General features: G+C 42.1%; 1 protein-coding gene across 5 annotated transcripts in view; it reads right to left on the reverse strand.

The window, feature by feature from the left end:
• FARP1 (FERM, ARH/RhoGEF and pleckstrin domain protein 1) overlaps positions 1 to 12,811 on the reverse strand; it is a gene marked incomplete at both ends in the record, with an annotated part of 174,364 nt that overhangs the window by 71,313 nt on the left and 90,240 nt on the right. For all 5 annotated transcript variants that reach the window (XM_080613338.1, XM_080613337.1, XM_080613336.1 and 2 more), the window contains one exon: positions 2,862 to 2,966. In XM_080613338.1, the coding sequence (XP_080469464.1) occupies positions 2,862 to 2,966 (105 nt within the window). The remainder of the gene's footprint in view (positions 1 to 2,861; positions 2,967 to 12,811) is intronic.

Consider the following 12,811-nt stretch of genomic DNA (forward strand, 5'->3'; position numbering starts at 1 on the left):
TCAGTGGATCCCAGCAAGAAGAGATCAGCACCCCCCTCTCCATTTCCTCTTCTCGGGAAGAGCTGTAGAGAGCAATGAGGTCTCCTCTCAGCCTCCTTTTCTCTGAACTAGACAAACCCAGCCCCCTCAGCCGCTCCTCACAGGACATGCCTTCCAGCCCTGCCAACAAATTTGCTGCCTTTCTCTGGATGCATTCAAGGACCTTCATGTTCTTGTCCAATGGTGTGGTCTACAACTGCACCCAGTACTCAAGGTGAGCCTGCACCAAGCACTGATTACAGCAGGACCATCACCTCTTCCTCCTTTTTTGTGTTGGTTACTTTTGTTACTAGCTCCCAGCTTCCTGGATTAATGCCCTCCTCCTTTTCTATATGCGCTATGGTGGACGCTTGTATCCCCTGCACAGTCTGGGCCTGGGGTAAGCCGTCCAGCTCCCTCTCAGCTCCCCTGACATCTTTCAGCTACTGACCCGCAGCTCAGCCCCTGCTGCAGGAGGGCCTCCACCAGGGCGCACCGAGCGCAGCCCTGCCCATTGTGCACCCTCGCCTCACGAGACCGGTGCAGGCACTCGCTACACCCCGAGCTCCGCGCTGCAGCCTCCCCTCTCATCGCCTCTGTCTGGTGCCGACGCTGCCACCTCCGGGGCAGCCAGAGCAGAGCTCCCAGACCGGGCCCTGGGCCTGAGGCGAGCGCGCCCCTTCCCGCCCACTGCTCGCTCGCGCTGCCGGCGCCAACCGCCGCGCCACGCCCTGACTGCCGCGCCACGCGCTGTTCCCGCGCTCCCCGGGGCGGGTTTTCCCCGCTAAGGGCGGGGCCGTCCCTCCTGGCACCGCCCCCTGTGAGTCCCTGCGCCCCTCAGCGGAGCTGCGGCTCCTGGGCAAGGCCTGGAGAGGGCTCGGGGCTCCCTCGGGTGCTGTCGCCGCTCGGAACTGAGGCTCCTGCACGAGGGGTTTCCCCTCGCTCCGGGGTTGGAGGCCCCTCTCCGGAGATACCTCAGCAAATAATTCATAATCAGATCTGCTTCGGAATTTCTGTGAGTTGCTTTTAGGTGGTCAACAGCACTACTTCCACTGAATCTCACCAGTCCTGAGGCACAGCTGACTAGATGAGGGCAAGATTTGGGGATCTCCCCTTTCTTCAGAAGCAAAGATTGGAACCTCCAGCAGGAAAACAGACTGTCACTCTCTCATACTTGGCTGTATTTCCCTTTGCAACAGTAGGGGCCAGAGGTCTATGCGTGGAGGCATTTTCCTTCAGGTCAAACTGGCAATAGTCTGAAGGCTTCCCCCTTCATCAGAGCCATGGCTAACCCACTGTGATTGTCTGGACATATTTCTAGCCAGTCAGTTTTGGACACTGGGAGGGCCTCAGGCACTGGCAGCACCTCAATCTCTCCTGTGTTCTGCCTGAAGCAAATAAATCATTTTGTTTTCGCAAGACTGAAAATTCTTAGTTTACTTCAGGTTTCTGAGCAAAACATAGAGGGTCATCTACTTGAAACTTAATGACCTGTGAAGTACAGAAGGTTGATCGAATGACCTTCTCTGTTTTCTAGAAAACTAAAAAGGAACTGTATATACAAAAGACATGAGGATTTGTTTTGGCTTTACATTCATTCATCCATCAGGAATGTCAGGATGTCATTATTAACATGGCTACATGGGCCCTCTGTTGCAACAGTACTGTACAGTTGCACTGTTTGAAGAATTACGTTAAGCTCTCAAGTTACCTAAAGCATTAGCCAAGGATATCTGGCAGAATATGAAACTTTCTAGTAAAATGTGTTTCATGTAAATCCAGGAGCAAACTGTGAAGCAGATCACTTCTAAAGATCTATGCCCATGTTTTTACAATGTCTTCTTTAATTATAGTTAGCCTAAAACATTCTGACCATGAGTTTTCAGTTTTAGTGTCTATGTAAGCCTGTACTAAGGCATGGCAACTGATTACTGTGGCAGCAGATAAATTCTCTTTTCTTCCTTTTGTTAAGAAATACTGCTTCTTGCAGAAATTTATGTACATGGACAGAAAATAGATTCTTTAAATTTTTTTAATTACCCAAAGTAATCTCTTTTATGTCAGCCAGGCTACTGATGCAGAATTCACTAACAGGCAAGAAATTCGGTACACACCCGAAGGTACTGGTCTAGCAATCCAGATGACTAGCACACATGCCTCTGGGCCACACAGGAAGTCTAAAGTAAAATAAACTTCAGGAAAAAAAGTCATTAGAGGCTGAGAAGTCATTAGCCTTTGGCTTTCTCTGCTACCTGATACCCTTTCCACCCTAGACGTATTAGTGTAATACCTGAATGTTTCTGGCAGCTCTTCTCAGAGTTGTGTCAGGACCAGAACACCTCTCAGTTCTCCAAACAGGTCTTTCATCAGTTTATTTGTGTTTTTTGATTTTGCCATCCTTTATTTAACCTTATTATATTTTATCTATCCATTTCCTTGCCCCACAATGGTTTTCATGCAACTGTGTCACAATCATGGCAACTTCTCTGTCTGTGGAAAAGATTATTTCCGCACTCTAAATTAAGCGGGACTGTAAAATCAGAGTTGAGATGCTGCAACAGTCTAGCCTTTGGCTTCTCTACAGCAACTGATTACAATAAAATGCTTTTCCAACTTGTGTCTGAATTGGCTGTTACTTTCAACACAAATGAAATCTGACAGGAGTAATCAGGTTTCAAAACACTTCTTCAACATTAGCAGGCAAGAATATTTTTTTTTTTAAAGTCCTTCTTTCATTTGGAGATTGAGGATTAAACATACCTTGTAAGTAAGGAGCAGAATGAGAGAATAATACAGTGTGTATGTAGATGGAAACCAGCTGAAAAATTAATCATTTTACATACCATCATCTTTTTATGATCTGGAAATTCAAGGCCAAAATAGTCGCCTTCAACAAGGTTCAGGTGGTTGCAAACAGCATCATGCAAAACTTTCCCTGGAGCTCTTTGCTGGAAGAAGAAAACAAAGACTACAGTTACAAAGATGTTTTCCATTAGCAGCAGAAAAATTATTATGCTAAGAAATTGTCCAGCAAACAACACTGTCAAAACAGTTTGTAAAATCAGTGGATATTCCAGCCATACCCACAGGGCAGCTGACAATAATTACATTAGTTTTAAAGCTACAGAAAACGTTCATCCATCTCTCTGGATGGCAGCTGAGAATCCATCTTTAGAGCATTTTTACATTTGAGGGAAAAATACCACAAAATAGAAGAGGTAGAAGAGGGGAACTTGGGATATAGTTTTCTTATCTCTGCCAAGGATAATTTCTAATGTGAATTTTGCAAGGTAGCTATTTCATCCCATGGCCTTTCAAGCCATGTGAGGTGGTGCTATGTACATTTGCTTACAACATACTGAAACCAAAATGTTAATTAACAGACCTATCATACAAAACACAAGGTACTGAGGGTTTGCTGGACACTGCATGATACAGGCTTAAGTCTTGGGTTCTGACTTCATATGGGCTTATCCCTAGCCTCCTGCTGTGAGGCACTGAGGCTGGTCAAAGCCCATCTGTGCTACCCTAACAGAGTTGTTGGGTAATTTGGAGGAGTCAAGAGCAAGCATTTCCTTCCACACTGACTTCCAGACTGAAAGTCTTCCCTCTATAAAAAACAGATGTTCTTGTTCAATTATTAGCTCCCAGAGCTGCTGCTTTGCTGATCGTAAGGATTCGTCTCATCAGCACGTCAATTAAATCCACACCTGCAGCAAATACTGTAAATTACAGCTCACCAGCAAGTCTTCAGCAAAAAAACAGTGTTTCTGTATAAAAAGGCCAATCACTGAAATCAAATATTTTTGTTCCTTGGACAAATGCACCTATTTTAACTCAAGAGGCCCTGAAACACAGATCTCCACTCACTTCAGAACAAATAATAACCCATTAAACTGCACAAACTCCACTGTTACAAGAAACACACCATATCCCAGACAAATGACCTTGTACTCAACCTACAGACTGGCCCTTTCTCTTTGTGCCCAGTAAATAATTACTAGAGCAAAATAAAACAGCAGTAACTGAGTGTAGAACAGAAAACCATTACGGGTGGGCAGTTCAGCCAGCCTGGCTCAAACCTGAGCCTGAGCCCAGGTCCCGGTACCTCCAGGCAGTGCTTTGTACGAACAGGCTACTTGTGAGTCAGCAGCTGCTCAATCCCACCTCCTCCCAGATGTGTCACTGCTCAGTTTGGTCTCTGTTTCACTGGGATACTAAAAAATAACTTCCCATTTTTTTTCCATAGGGTAATACCTGGTTTTCAGCCACAACTCAAAGCACAAAGCATCTTTACAAAAGCAATTTATCTATCATTTTCTAATATGATTTGTGAAAAGTAACTACCCAGTAGTGAGGCTTACACCAGAGATATTAAATGGATGATGTTTTCCTGGGGAAAGCACAGGATATATGTGCCACCACAGCAGTGCTGTCACTCAGGTGATGGAGGACACAATGACTGAATCCTTCAACACTGACTGGTTTTGAAAGTCAGAAGGGAAAGGCCAAGTTCACCTGCCCCAGAACTTGCTGAGCAGGTTTTTGCCCAACATACTCTCATTGCCTCTAACACACCTATGCCACCAGGAAGCAATGCTCACTTAGATTTATCTATTTTATTAACTGTTTGAGGGGAGATTCAGGCTGGAAGTGAGGAAGAAATATTTTACAATGAGAGAGGTAAAACACTGGCACAGGTTTCCCAAAGAGGTGGTGGATGTACCAACCCTGGAGGCATTCAAGGCCAGGCTGGATGTGGTTCTGGGCAACCTGATCTCATTGAAGATGTCCCTGCTCGTTGCAGAGGGGCTGGACTAGATGACCTTTGAAGGTCTCTTTCAACCCAAACTATTCTATGATCCTACAATTCTATAATATTGTCAGAAAACACGTAAAGAACAATGGCAGACTAACTTTTTTAATTTTTTTTTTTTAGCATTTGTCATAACCAACCTTGCAGTAACTAAGACAATTCATTAACAAAATGCTAAATAAGAGGTACAGAGAAGATAAGGGAAAAAAAAAGGCATGTATTTTTCTGTACTGAACATTTTTGATCTGCCACAATGCTATCTACAGTAAATCCCAAGTGCAAATATATTTGAACACACTCACTTCACGTTCTCCAGCTTCATTAAACCAAAAGCATCCCCAATGACCACCACCCAAGCCCATGCCAGCCATCACACCCTGTGTGTCAGTTCTAGCAGAAAACCTCCCATATTTTCCACTTCATCTGTCTCTGTACATAGGCACATCCAAACATACATCATCTTTCAATGAAAGAGATTCCTGGTAAGTGCATTTCATTGGAGGTAACAGAGTAACATTAAAAAGACATTAGATGGAATGTAATAATGATACTAGTTTAGTGCTCCAAAAATACACCTATAAAGGATTTAGAAACTTCAGACAAATGCTCCTGCTCCCAGACTAGTCTCAGGCCTCCACAGTTTGGCTGTGGCTGTGGAAGGATATGTTTATCAGCCACCCTTGCAGCAAGATACTTGCTTTCATCCTCATGCACAAACAGAAAAATGGAAACGTGCCTATGCTTATGTATGTGTCTTACTAAAGTAACTGATGGATTCTACCTGATAAAGACCAAACTTCATCAATCCTCCCAGGAAAAAAGGGCGTACCTTGGAGTAGGGAGATTTTTGACCAATAGGAGAAAAGGCAGAGAGCCCACCTGTGTTACTACACTGCCCAAGGTTAGCTGAGGAAAGCAAACCTGTCTGCTATCAGCCCACGAGTAAACGTATCTGATTAAAACCTGCTAAGTGTTTTCATGGAGTTTTTTTCTTACAGGCATTTAGACAATGGAACAGCAGTCTTGTAGCATTTATGTCACTCAGCATTTTCTCTGGAGTGTGCCTCAGTAACATGAAATGCTTCTTACTCAAGTATTTGTAAATAAGATCATTATTCCAAACTCATCTTAGCTTTGATCAGTCTACCTCAAAATAAAATCTGACAGTTTATTCAAGTGAAACACTGTGCATATGAAATCTGCTGAGATTTAGAGCCTGATGACACTTGAGTCTTGCAGGACCAGAAGGAGAAGTACAACATCCACAAAAGCAGGAACTCTCGGGTCTCACAGAGATGTTGATTCAGTGCAGTTCCATGACATCCCTACTAAAAAATTTAAACACAATAAATTAAAATCTCAGTCTGCTGGGTATGGAAGCAAACCAGCAGTCATTCAGGGCACAGCAAATAGGAGCTGACAGAGGAAGCATTCAGGAATGAGTGCACCACACAGATGACATCATCTGTAGCCAGCAGTCATGTCTGACTTGAGTGTGGTTACAAGGCCTATGAGGCCACACAAATTTTCTACAGAACTTGGAAGGCATTTTTCAGCCATCAAGCATAGCCCTGCTGCCATGCCTCAGACAAGTACCAGGCAAGATTCGTCAGCTCGTGCCCCACAGCCCTGCAGCTGCATCCGTCTCCCAGGAGCTTGGCTGCTTTCCCTGCTTTCACACTAGCACTGTTCTGATCCATGGGGGCTCCATGAGTCCCCCAAAATAGCTGTGCATTACATGACCATAACAAAAGCCTCATACACTGGACTGAAAAAGGTCGTCAACATGGCCAAACATGAAGGACATTAGAAAGGAGAGCCAGAAGACCTATCTCTACTCTCCTGAGCATCATGGAATGAGAACTCACACCAGGGAAGGAAAGAAGTGATCCCAGGGTGAAGATCAAACGAAGAGGATGAGGCACACAAGTGGGACATTGAGATGGAAGCTGCCACAATGAAGGTTGATGGCAAGACTGTACCTCCAGACCATTTGCTACCATAGATGCCACACTGTAAGGTAGTGAGGGAAAGGAAATGGGAGGGTATGGTGTACTGGTGGAATACAACTTGTAGCAACACCTGGGAGCTGGGAAGCAGCTGTAGTGGGTGGCGGTCCCCTGTTCCTGCTGCTCTTGACAATCAGGTTCTTTGTATATGGATGAGGAAATACTGCAGCTCCAGAGAGCAATTCTTCCTACCCCAAAAAACCCACCTGAGCACATTGGAAATGAACTTGTCCTTAGCAGTACAGTTGTACTTTCTTAGTGTCGATGACAAGGAGCCCAGGCACCTGTGTTACAGGGTTCCTTTTAGGTCAGGTGTATCCCAGCCATAATGACAGCAGGAAATTACTATTATTCTCTCAAGGTGGTACTTAGTTACACAAGAAAAAAACATTATAAATTTATTGCAGTGAAAGGAAGCTCATTGATTTCCAGCTACACATCCTTACCGCTTAATACATTTTGAACTGGCCTTTCATTTAGCTCTGTGAAATCACATTTTAAAAGTCACTTTACATTTTCAGGCAACATCAGGCCACTAAGTTGTAAATTATGAATAATGCACATCACCGTGTTTAGCTGCAAGCTATGAAGGTACCCGGTCAAAGAAGCCTGCTTTACGCATTATGCATTCAACATTTGCTGTCTGCTCATTATTTCAGTCCTACTCAATTCATCCTCCCTCTACTTTCACCAAAATCCAAAATAGTACACTGCTTATGATATTCCAATACTAAATATTTTAATAGGTTCACCAATTCTTTCATGTTCTAGCTATCAATAATCATTTAAATTAAAAAAAAAATTAGATTAAAAAAAATCTCCCTCTACTTACTTGCTTAGGCCATTCTTTGGCACAAACTGCAATGCAGAATTCTTTAAAAGGAGAAAGTGCACAGCAATATCTGAAAGATATCCAGGACGCATTCCCCCACCTCCCAGTTCATTTAGCAGTTATTTCACTAACCATTTACCAGGGGAAAAAAAAAAAAAAAGAAGTACCACCTGTTTAGGATCAAATAGTGATATTACCATTTCCATCAATCCCAGAGTGAGATTTCAGCTTTTGATTGAAAGGTTTTTGTAATGTTTGTTTATTTTATTACACTTGCTTGTGCATTAGCAACAGCTGATAAGGACAGAGTTCCTTTATGTTCATCTAAAAGAAGAAGGTACATTCATCATTCACACCTGCCACAATGTAAAGACAGCCATTTCTTCCACTAACGCCCTGTGTTCCCATCACATTCTGGGTGCTCAATAATGAGATGTCGCAATTTGGTAATGCTAAATATTTTACAAATACTTATGTATTATATTGTGAAATGTTTAAACACAAAGTTTAAGATTTTGTTTGTTCTTTCGTGGGTAATCATCCAGAAAGCCTCTTGTACTTCAGCTCAGTCTGATTCCCAAATTATTTTTATACTCCAGTTTAACAACTGCACTGAAATGACAGCGAAAACTTCATCCAGTGTTTTCATTACTATTTATGAAGTCAGATACAGTCGTAACCAATACTAAAAATAACCATTCCAAATTCTGAACAGCATAAATTTTCTCAGTAAATTATAGCTGCTAAAAATTATATATGTATCTACAGCTCTGAAAGGGAAGAAAACCAACCAACAAGTGTTCATGATAGGCACCTTGTATGAAAATAACCTTAAAGATGATATTGAGCAACAGGGTTCTTAAACAAATAACCCTGCCAGAAATTTATACTTCAACAGAGGCTTGAAAACTCCTCAGAGGAGAACAACGCTGTCAGCATCCAAAGACAAATTTCTATTTCAAACAGTTCTCCTTTCTGGCGTAAAATGAAATGCATAATTCATATTTAGGAAAAGTCTATTGCTTGAAGGGTGGGATTAAAAGAAAGAGGCAGTAGTCCAAGTGTTGTTGTTCTGGACCTAACATTGCCAAGACACTTGGAGTTCCTCTACCCTTTTCCTCCTCTCCTCCCTTTCAAAGTGTAGGCGTTAATCCTATAGGAAGGATTAGATGACCATAAAAATAGCTTTAGACCATAAAGATAGCTCTCGCACCTGAGCTTACTAGTTTTTACTTTGCTGTTCAGCTTAGACTGCGTAGTTAGGAAGTGTTGGAAGAAGTGTGATTCATCACCCCTACATACTAGGGCAAAGCAAAGAGGAGAAGTGACACGTTTAAACTGAGCAGCCACACACTCCCACACTGCTTTTAAGTTTCCAGATATCCACTTTGTGCCTCCAGCCACCAGGTATGCACCCCATTTGCAGGGAGGGTGTAGAAGAGGCAAATTTTCATGATAACCTAATGGCACCTCATTCCTTTGAAGATATTTTCCATTTGAATGTAGTTGAAAGCTCCACTCCTGGCACATATCCCACATGCTTTTGCACAGACTAAGCACATACCATCAAAGGCAGGATAGAGGCCAAATGCAGTAACAGAATAAGTCTCTTATACTGCCTTAAAAACAGGCGATTGATCATCTGCTGTGTGTGTACAATAAGACTATTTAGTGCTCCTTTCTTTCAAGATTTTAGTGGACTGCTTTCCCACTTTACGCTCACCACATAAGCTGAATTCCCTTTAATGCAGGCGCTTGCCTTCCATTATCTTTGATGTACAGTTTTACCCCTCAGTCGATTTTGATGGTGGTGTCTTTTTTTTAAACAGTGGGATTTACTCTAGGTGTGTTTTACTCCAAATACCTGCCCTTAAAATAAAACACGGCAGCGAAGTTACACTTTTTGCCCCCACTTTTCAGCTATGACAAACCAGACAGCTTCAGAAATTACTATTTTAGGTACACGATTACTAACCAAAAATCAACGCTGTAATTAACGAAGTGAAAATACACAGAGAAAGATTTTAATAACAATCTCATTCCTTGGCATTTCTAGTATGGTCTCCAAAAGAAACTTGCCATTTTCTACACTTGAAGATACACAGATTTGTTATTGTAACCATGGATTTGGATTTCCGAGCATGACAAAATCTTGCTTATGTCAAAATATTTTCTAAAATAGGCAAAAGCAGCAGGATTGCTCCGACTAGACTTTAAACTCTCTTCCAGTGCCTCAAATCAACTTTAGTGGAAATAACCAGCAGTAAAATCCAGGTGGAAATTAAATATTTATCAGGAAAAGTAGTAACTAAACAATCTTCTTTAATAGTTAAACAGTGTGGAAGTTAAAAAATTAAAATTATCTAGGAAAGCTAATGTAAAGTTTTATGACAAGGCTATTTTCAGTAGTTCTTAGTTAAAACTTCTTACAGCAGAGTCACACTAATACAAATTTCAGCTGCAACAAATCCTCAGGTAGGTGTACACCTCCATAATTACAAGTTCAGCAAAGCTACTGGAATTAGAGGGTCTGCTTGGTCTCTTCACTTGGCTAATAAAATCATAGCTTTATAACATAATGGGCAAATACCACCTACACTGTATTATATATGCCATTTCAGTGTGAAAGTGAGGGAATACAAAAGAAGAGATGGCATGGGCACCCACAGATGTGGGCCTTTCATTCCACAGACCAACCTGTCATCTTCATGTGTAAAGATCCAATCATTTAATTTCTTTGCAGTTCTTACAAATGCAAACTGAAATTAATACTGATTTTATTTCCCACCTTTAAATTACTCTAATTTCTAGTTGATAAGGAATTTGCTGCTGCAAGGCCAGCAGCAACCACCACAAGACTAGCAGAGCCCTTTGTAAAGAAGAAGAAGAAAGGGGAAGAAAGGCAGATTCTTGTAGCCCAGAGAACTTCCTCCTCGGGTAGCTGTAGCGACAAAATCCTACAGGGGAATTTATTTTGCACATCCATCCCACTGTCATCAATGCCAAAGGAAATCTGGAACTTCTCAGCAGCTAAACACCACAAACCCTATAGACCAGAAAACATTCAGCCTTTGGTCCCTGGTAGTCTAAGTACCCATCTGTTTATTACAAAATGTTATTCATGGTGAAAAGCATTAACAAAACACTTCATGATTAGTTTCCCAGTTCACTGGTTCCTTTAGCTGTATTTACAGCATTTTAACTAGGTGACATCTAACCCTCAGTTATAAAGTTCAGCTGACCTTTAACAGCCTTAACTTCTCCGTACTGATTAAAAAAAAAAAAAAAAGTTTGACACATATGCACTTAAAAAACACTTTATCAACTTAAAAAGGGATGCTCTGATCCCATCTGCTAATTAATTCAGCTAGAAAACTTCACTGTTATCTGCCTAACACTCCTCTAAGAAATTGTCCTGATGAGGTCATTCATGCCTTCACATGAAATGCGAATGCTGATCTCGGTAACTCCCAAAAAGCCTCGAACTGCAACAACAGGTCACTGCACAAGCTAATCAATCTTCCTGAAAAAATATCCAAACAACCCCAAACCTCGTTTCTTGTAGCACAGCCATTACTGCTAACTTTCTTCAGATACATGTAAAATACTTGTGGGAAACCAGTATTGGCAGAGCAAGTCTTTTAAGTAACTGTTCAAGGCCGCAGAATTTCACACACCAGCCATTCAGTTCTTGGACACTTCCATCTGGAAGCTCTGCCAGAGCCACTGTTACTAGACCAAAACTACTTTCCTTGAACATTGTTTCAAATGCACAGTGTGGACAAGAAAAATGAAGCGTTAAGAGAACAACGAGAAAATTTACTAATAATATGTCATCTTACTCCCTAAATTATCTCTGCAAATGCTGAGTCATCTCTACCTAATTTTATTAGTAAAACTAAAAAGTGGTTTGTGGCTGTTCTTTAATCCATTAGCAGGGTGAATATCCACTGCTGGAAGAGACTATTTTCCCTTTCTGAAGAGTATCACTGGCACAATGTATTGCAGCTTCAGGGCCTTGAGGCTGAACAGCGATGACTTGCAAGAACCAGCGCCAGCCCACCGTGAATTTCAGATCTTGGAGTAAGTTGCAGAGCAGATGCATTAAACAGTGCTTTCCTCATGACCTGAAACACACTACTTTGCAAATCAGCACGTAAGAAAAATAAGAAGGCAACACTTTTGTGCTACTTTGTGCTAAAACCAGGTGCATGCTAAAAAACCTTCCCGGAAAAGCTATGTCTTGCTGAGAGGTGCAAGAAGGGAAGGAGTCACCCCAAAGCCATCACAACTATGACACCAAACCCCTTGGTGGAGACCCAGAGATGCCAGCAGGCACCTCTCTGACAAAGATTACCTCTGAATTATCTATGTTTAATTGACAGCCGGGGGGGAATTGGGCAGATGTCCCCATCTGGCATCAGCTGCACATCCACCAGCAGCCTCTGCCCACAGAGATATGCCTGATAGGCACAGGCACAGCGTCCTGCAGCGCAGGGGTGCTTATAGCACAAGTCCAGCCTGTGCACTGTGGGCAATGGCTTTGGAAAACACATCACAAGGCTCATTTTCAGAAACTAGGAGTTTGATTCAGAGCTGATAGAACCTCATTTTTCAGGACGTTTTCTTTATGGAAAGCTGTTTTACTGAAGCTTAACTCTGGAAGCAAGTTTATATCTGTCAAATAAATGTTGATACTACTTCACCTCCCTGTGAACAAAAAACTGAATGAGTTTAACCCTCAGCCTAGGCACTATTTAGCAGCACACTGTGCTCCTTGTTTCTTGGGAAGAGCTGCAACTGAGGCTCAAAACACTCATTAAAAATACCTCAGATTGAATTTCATAGCCCACAACTTTTGAAAAGGAATATAATGGCACCATTCAGTGCTTTCAGTGTAATGCAGCAGCGCAGCAGCCAGCGCATAATTGGGGATGGAAACCCCAATCTCTGTGACACCCCCCACCCCTTGCATCCCGCTTCACCACTCCTCTCTGTTCCAAGGCAAAAATTGTCTAACCACCTTTTCAAGTTCTTTTTTTTTTTAACATTAAGTAGTGCTTGAGAAGAAAATAAAATCATTCTATTATTCTGAACGCTTTCTTCTCCTGTTTTCTTTGCCTGCTCATTTTTTGT

The sequence above is a fragment of the Psittacula echo genome, assembly GCF_963264785.1.
Source record: "Psittacula echo genome assembly, chromosome: 3".
In the NCBI taxonomy this organism is placed as follows: Eukaryota; Metazoa; Chordata; class Aves; order Psittaciformes; family Psittacidae; genus Psittacula; species Psittacula echo.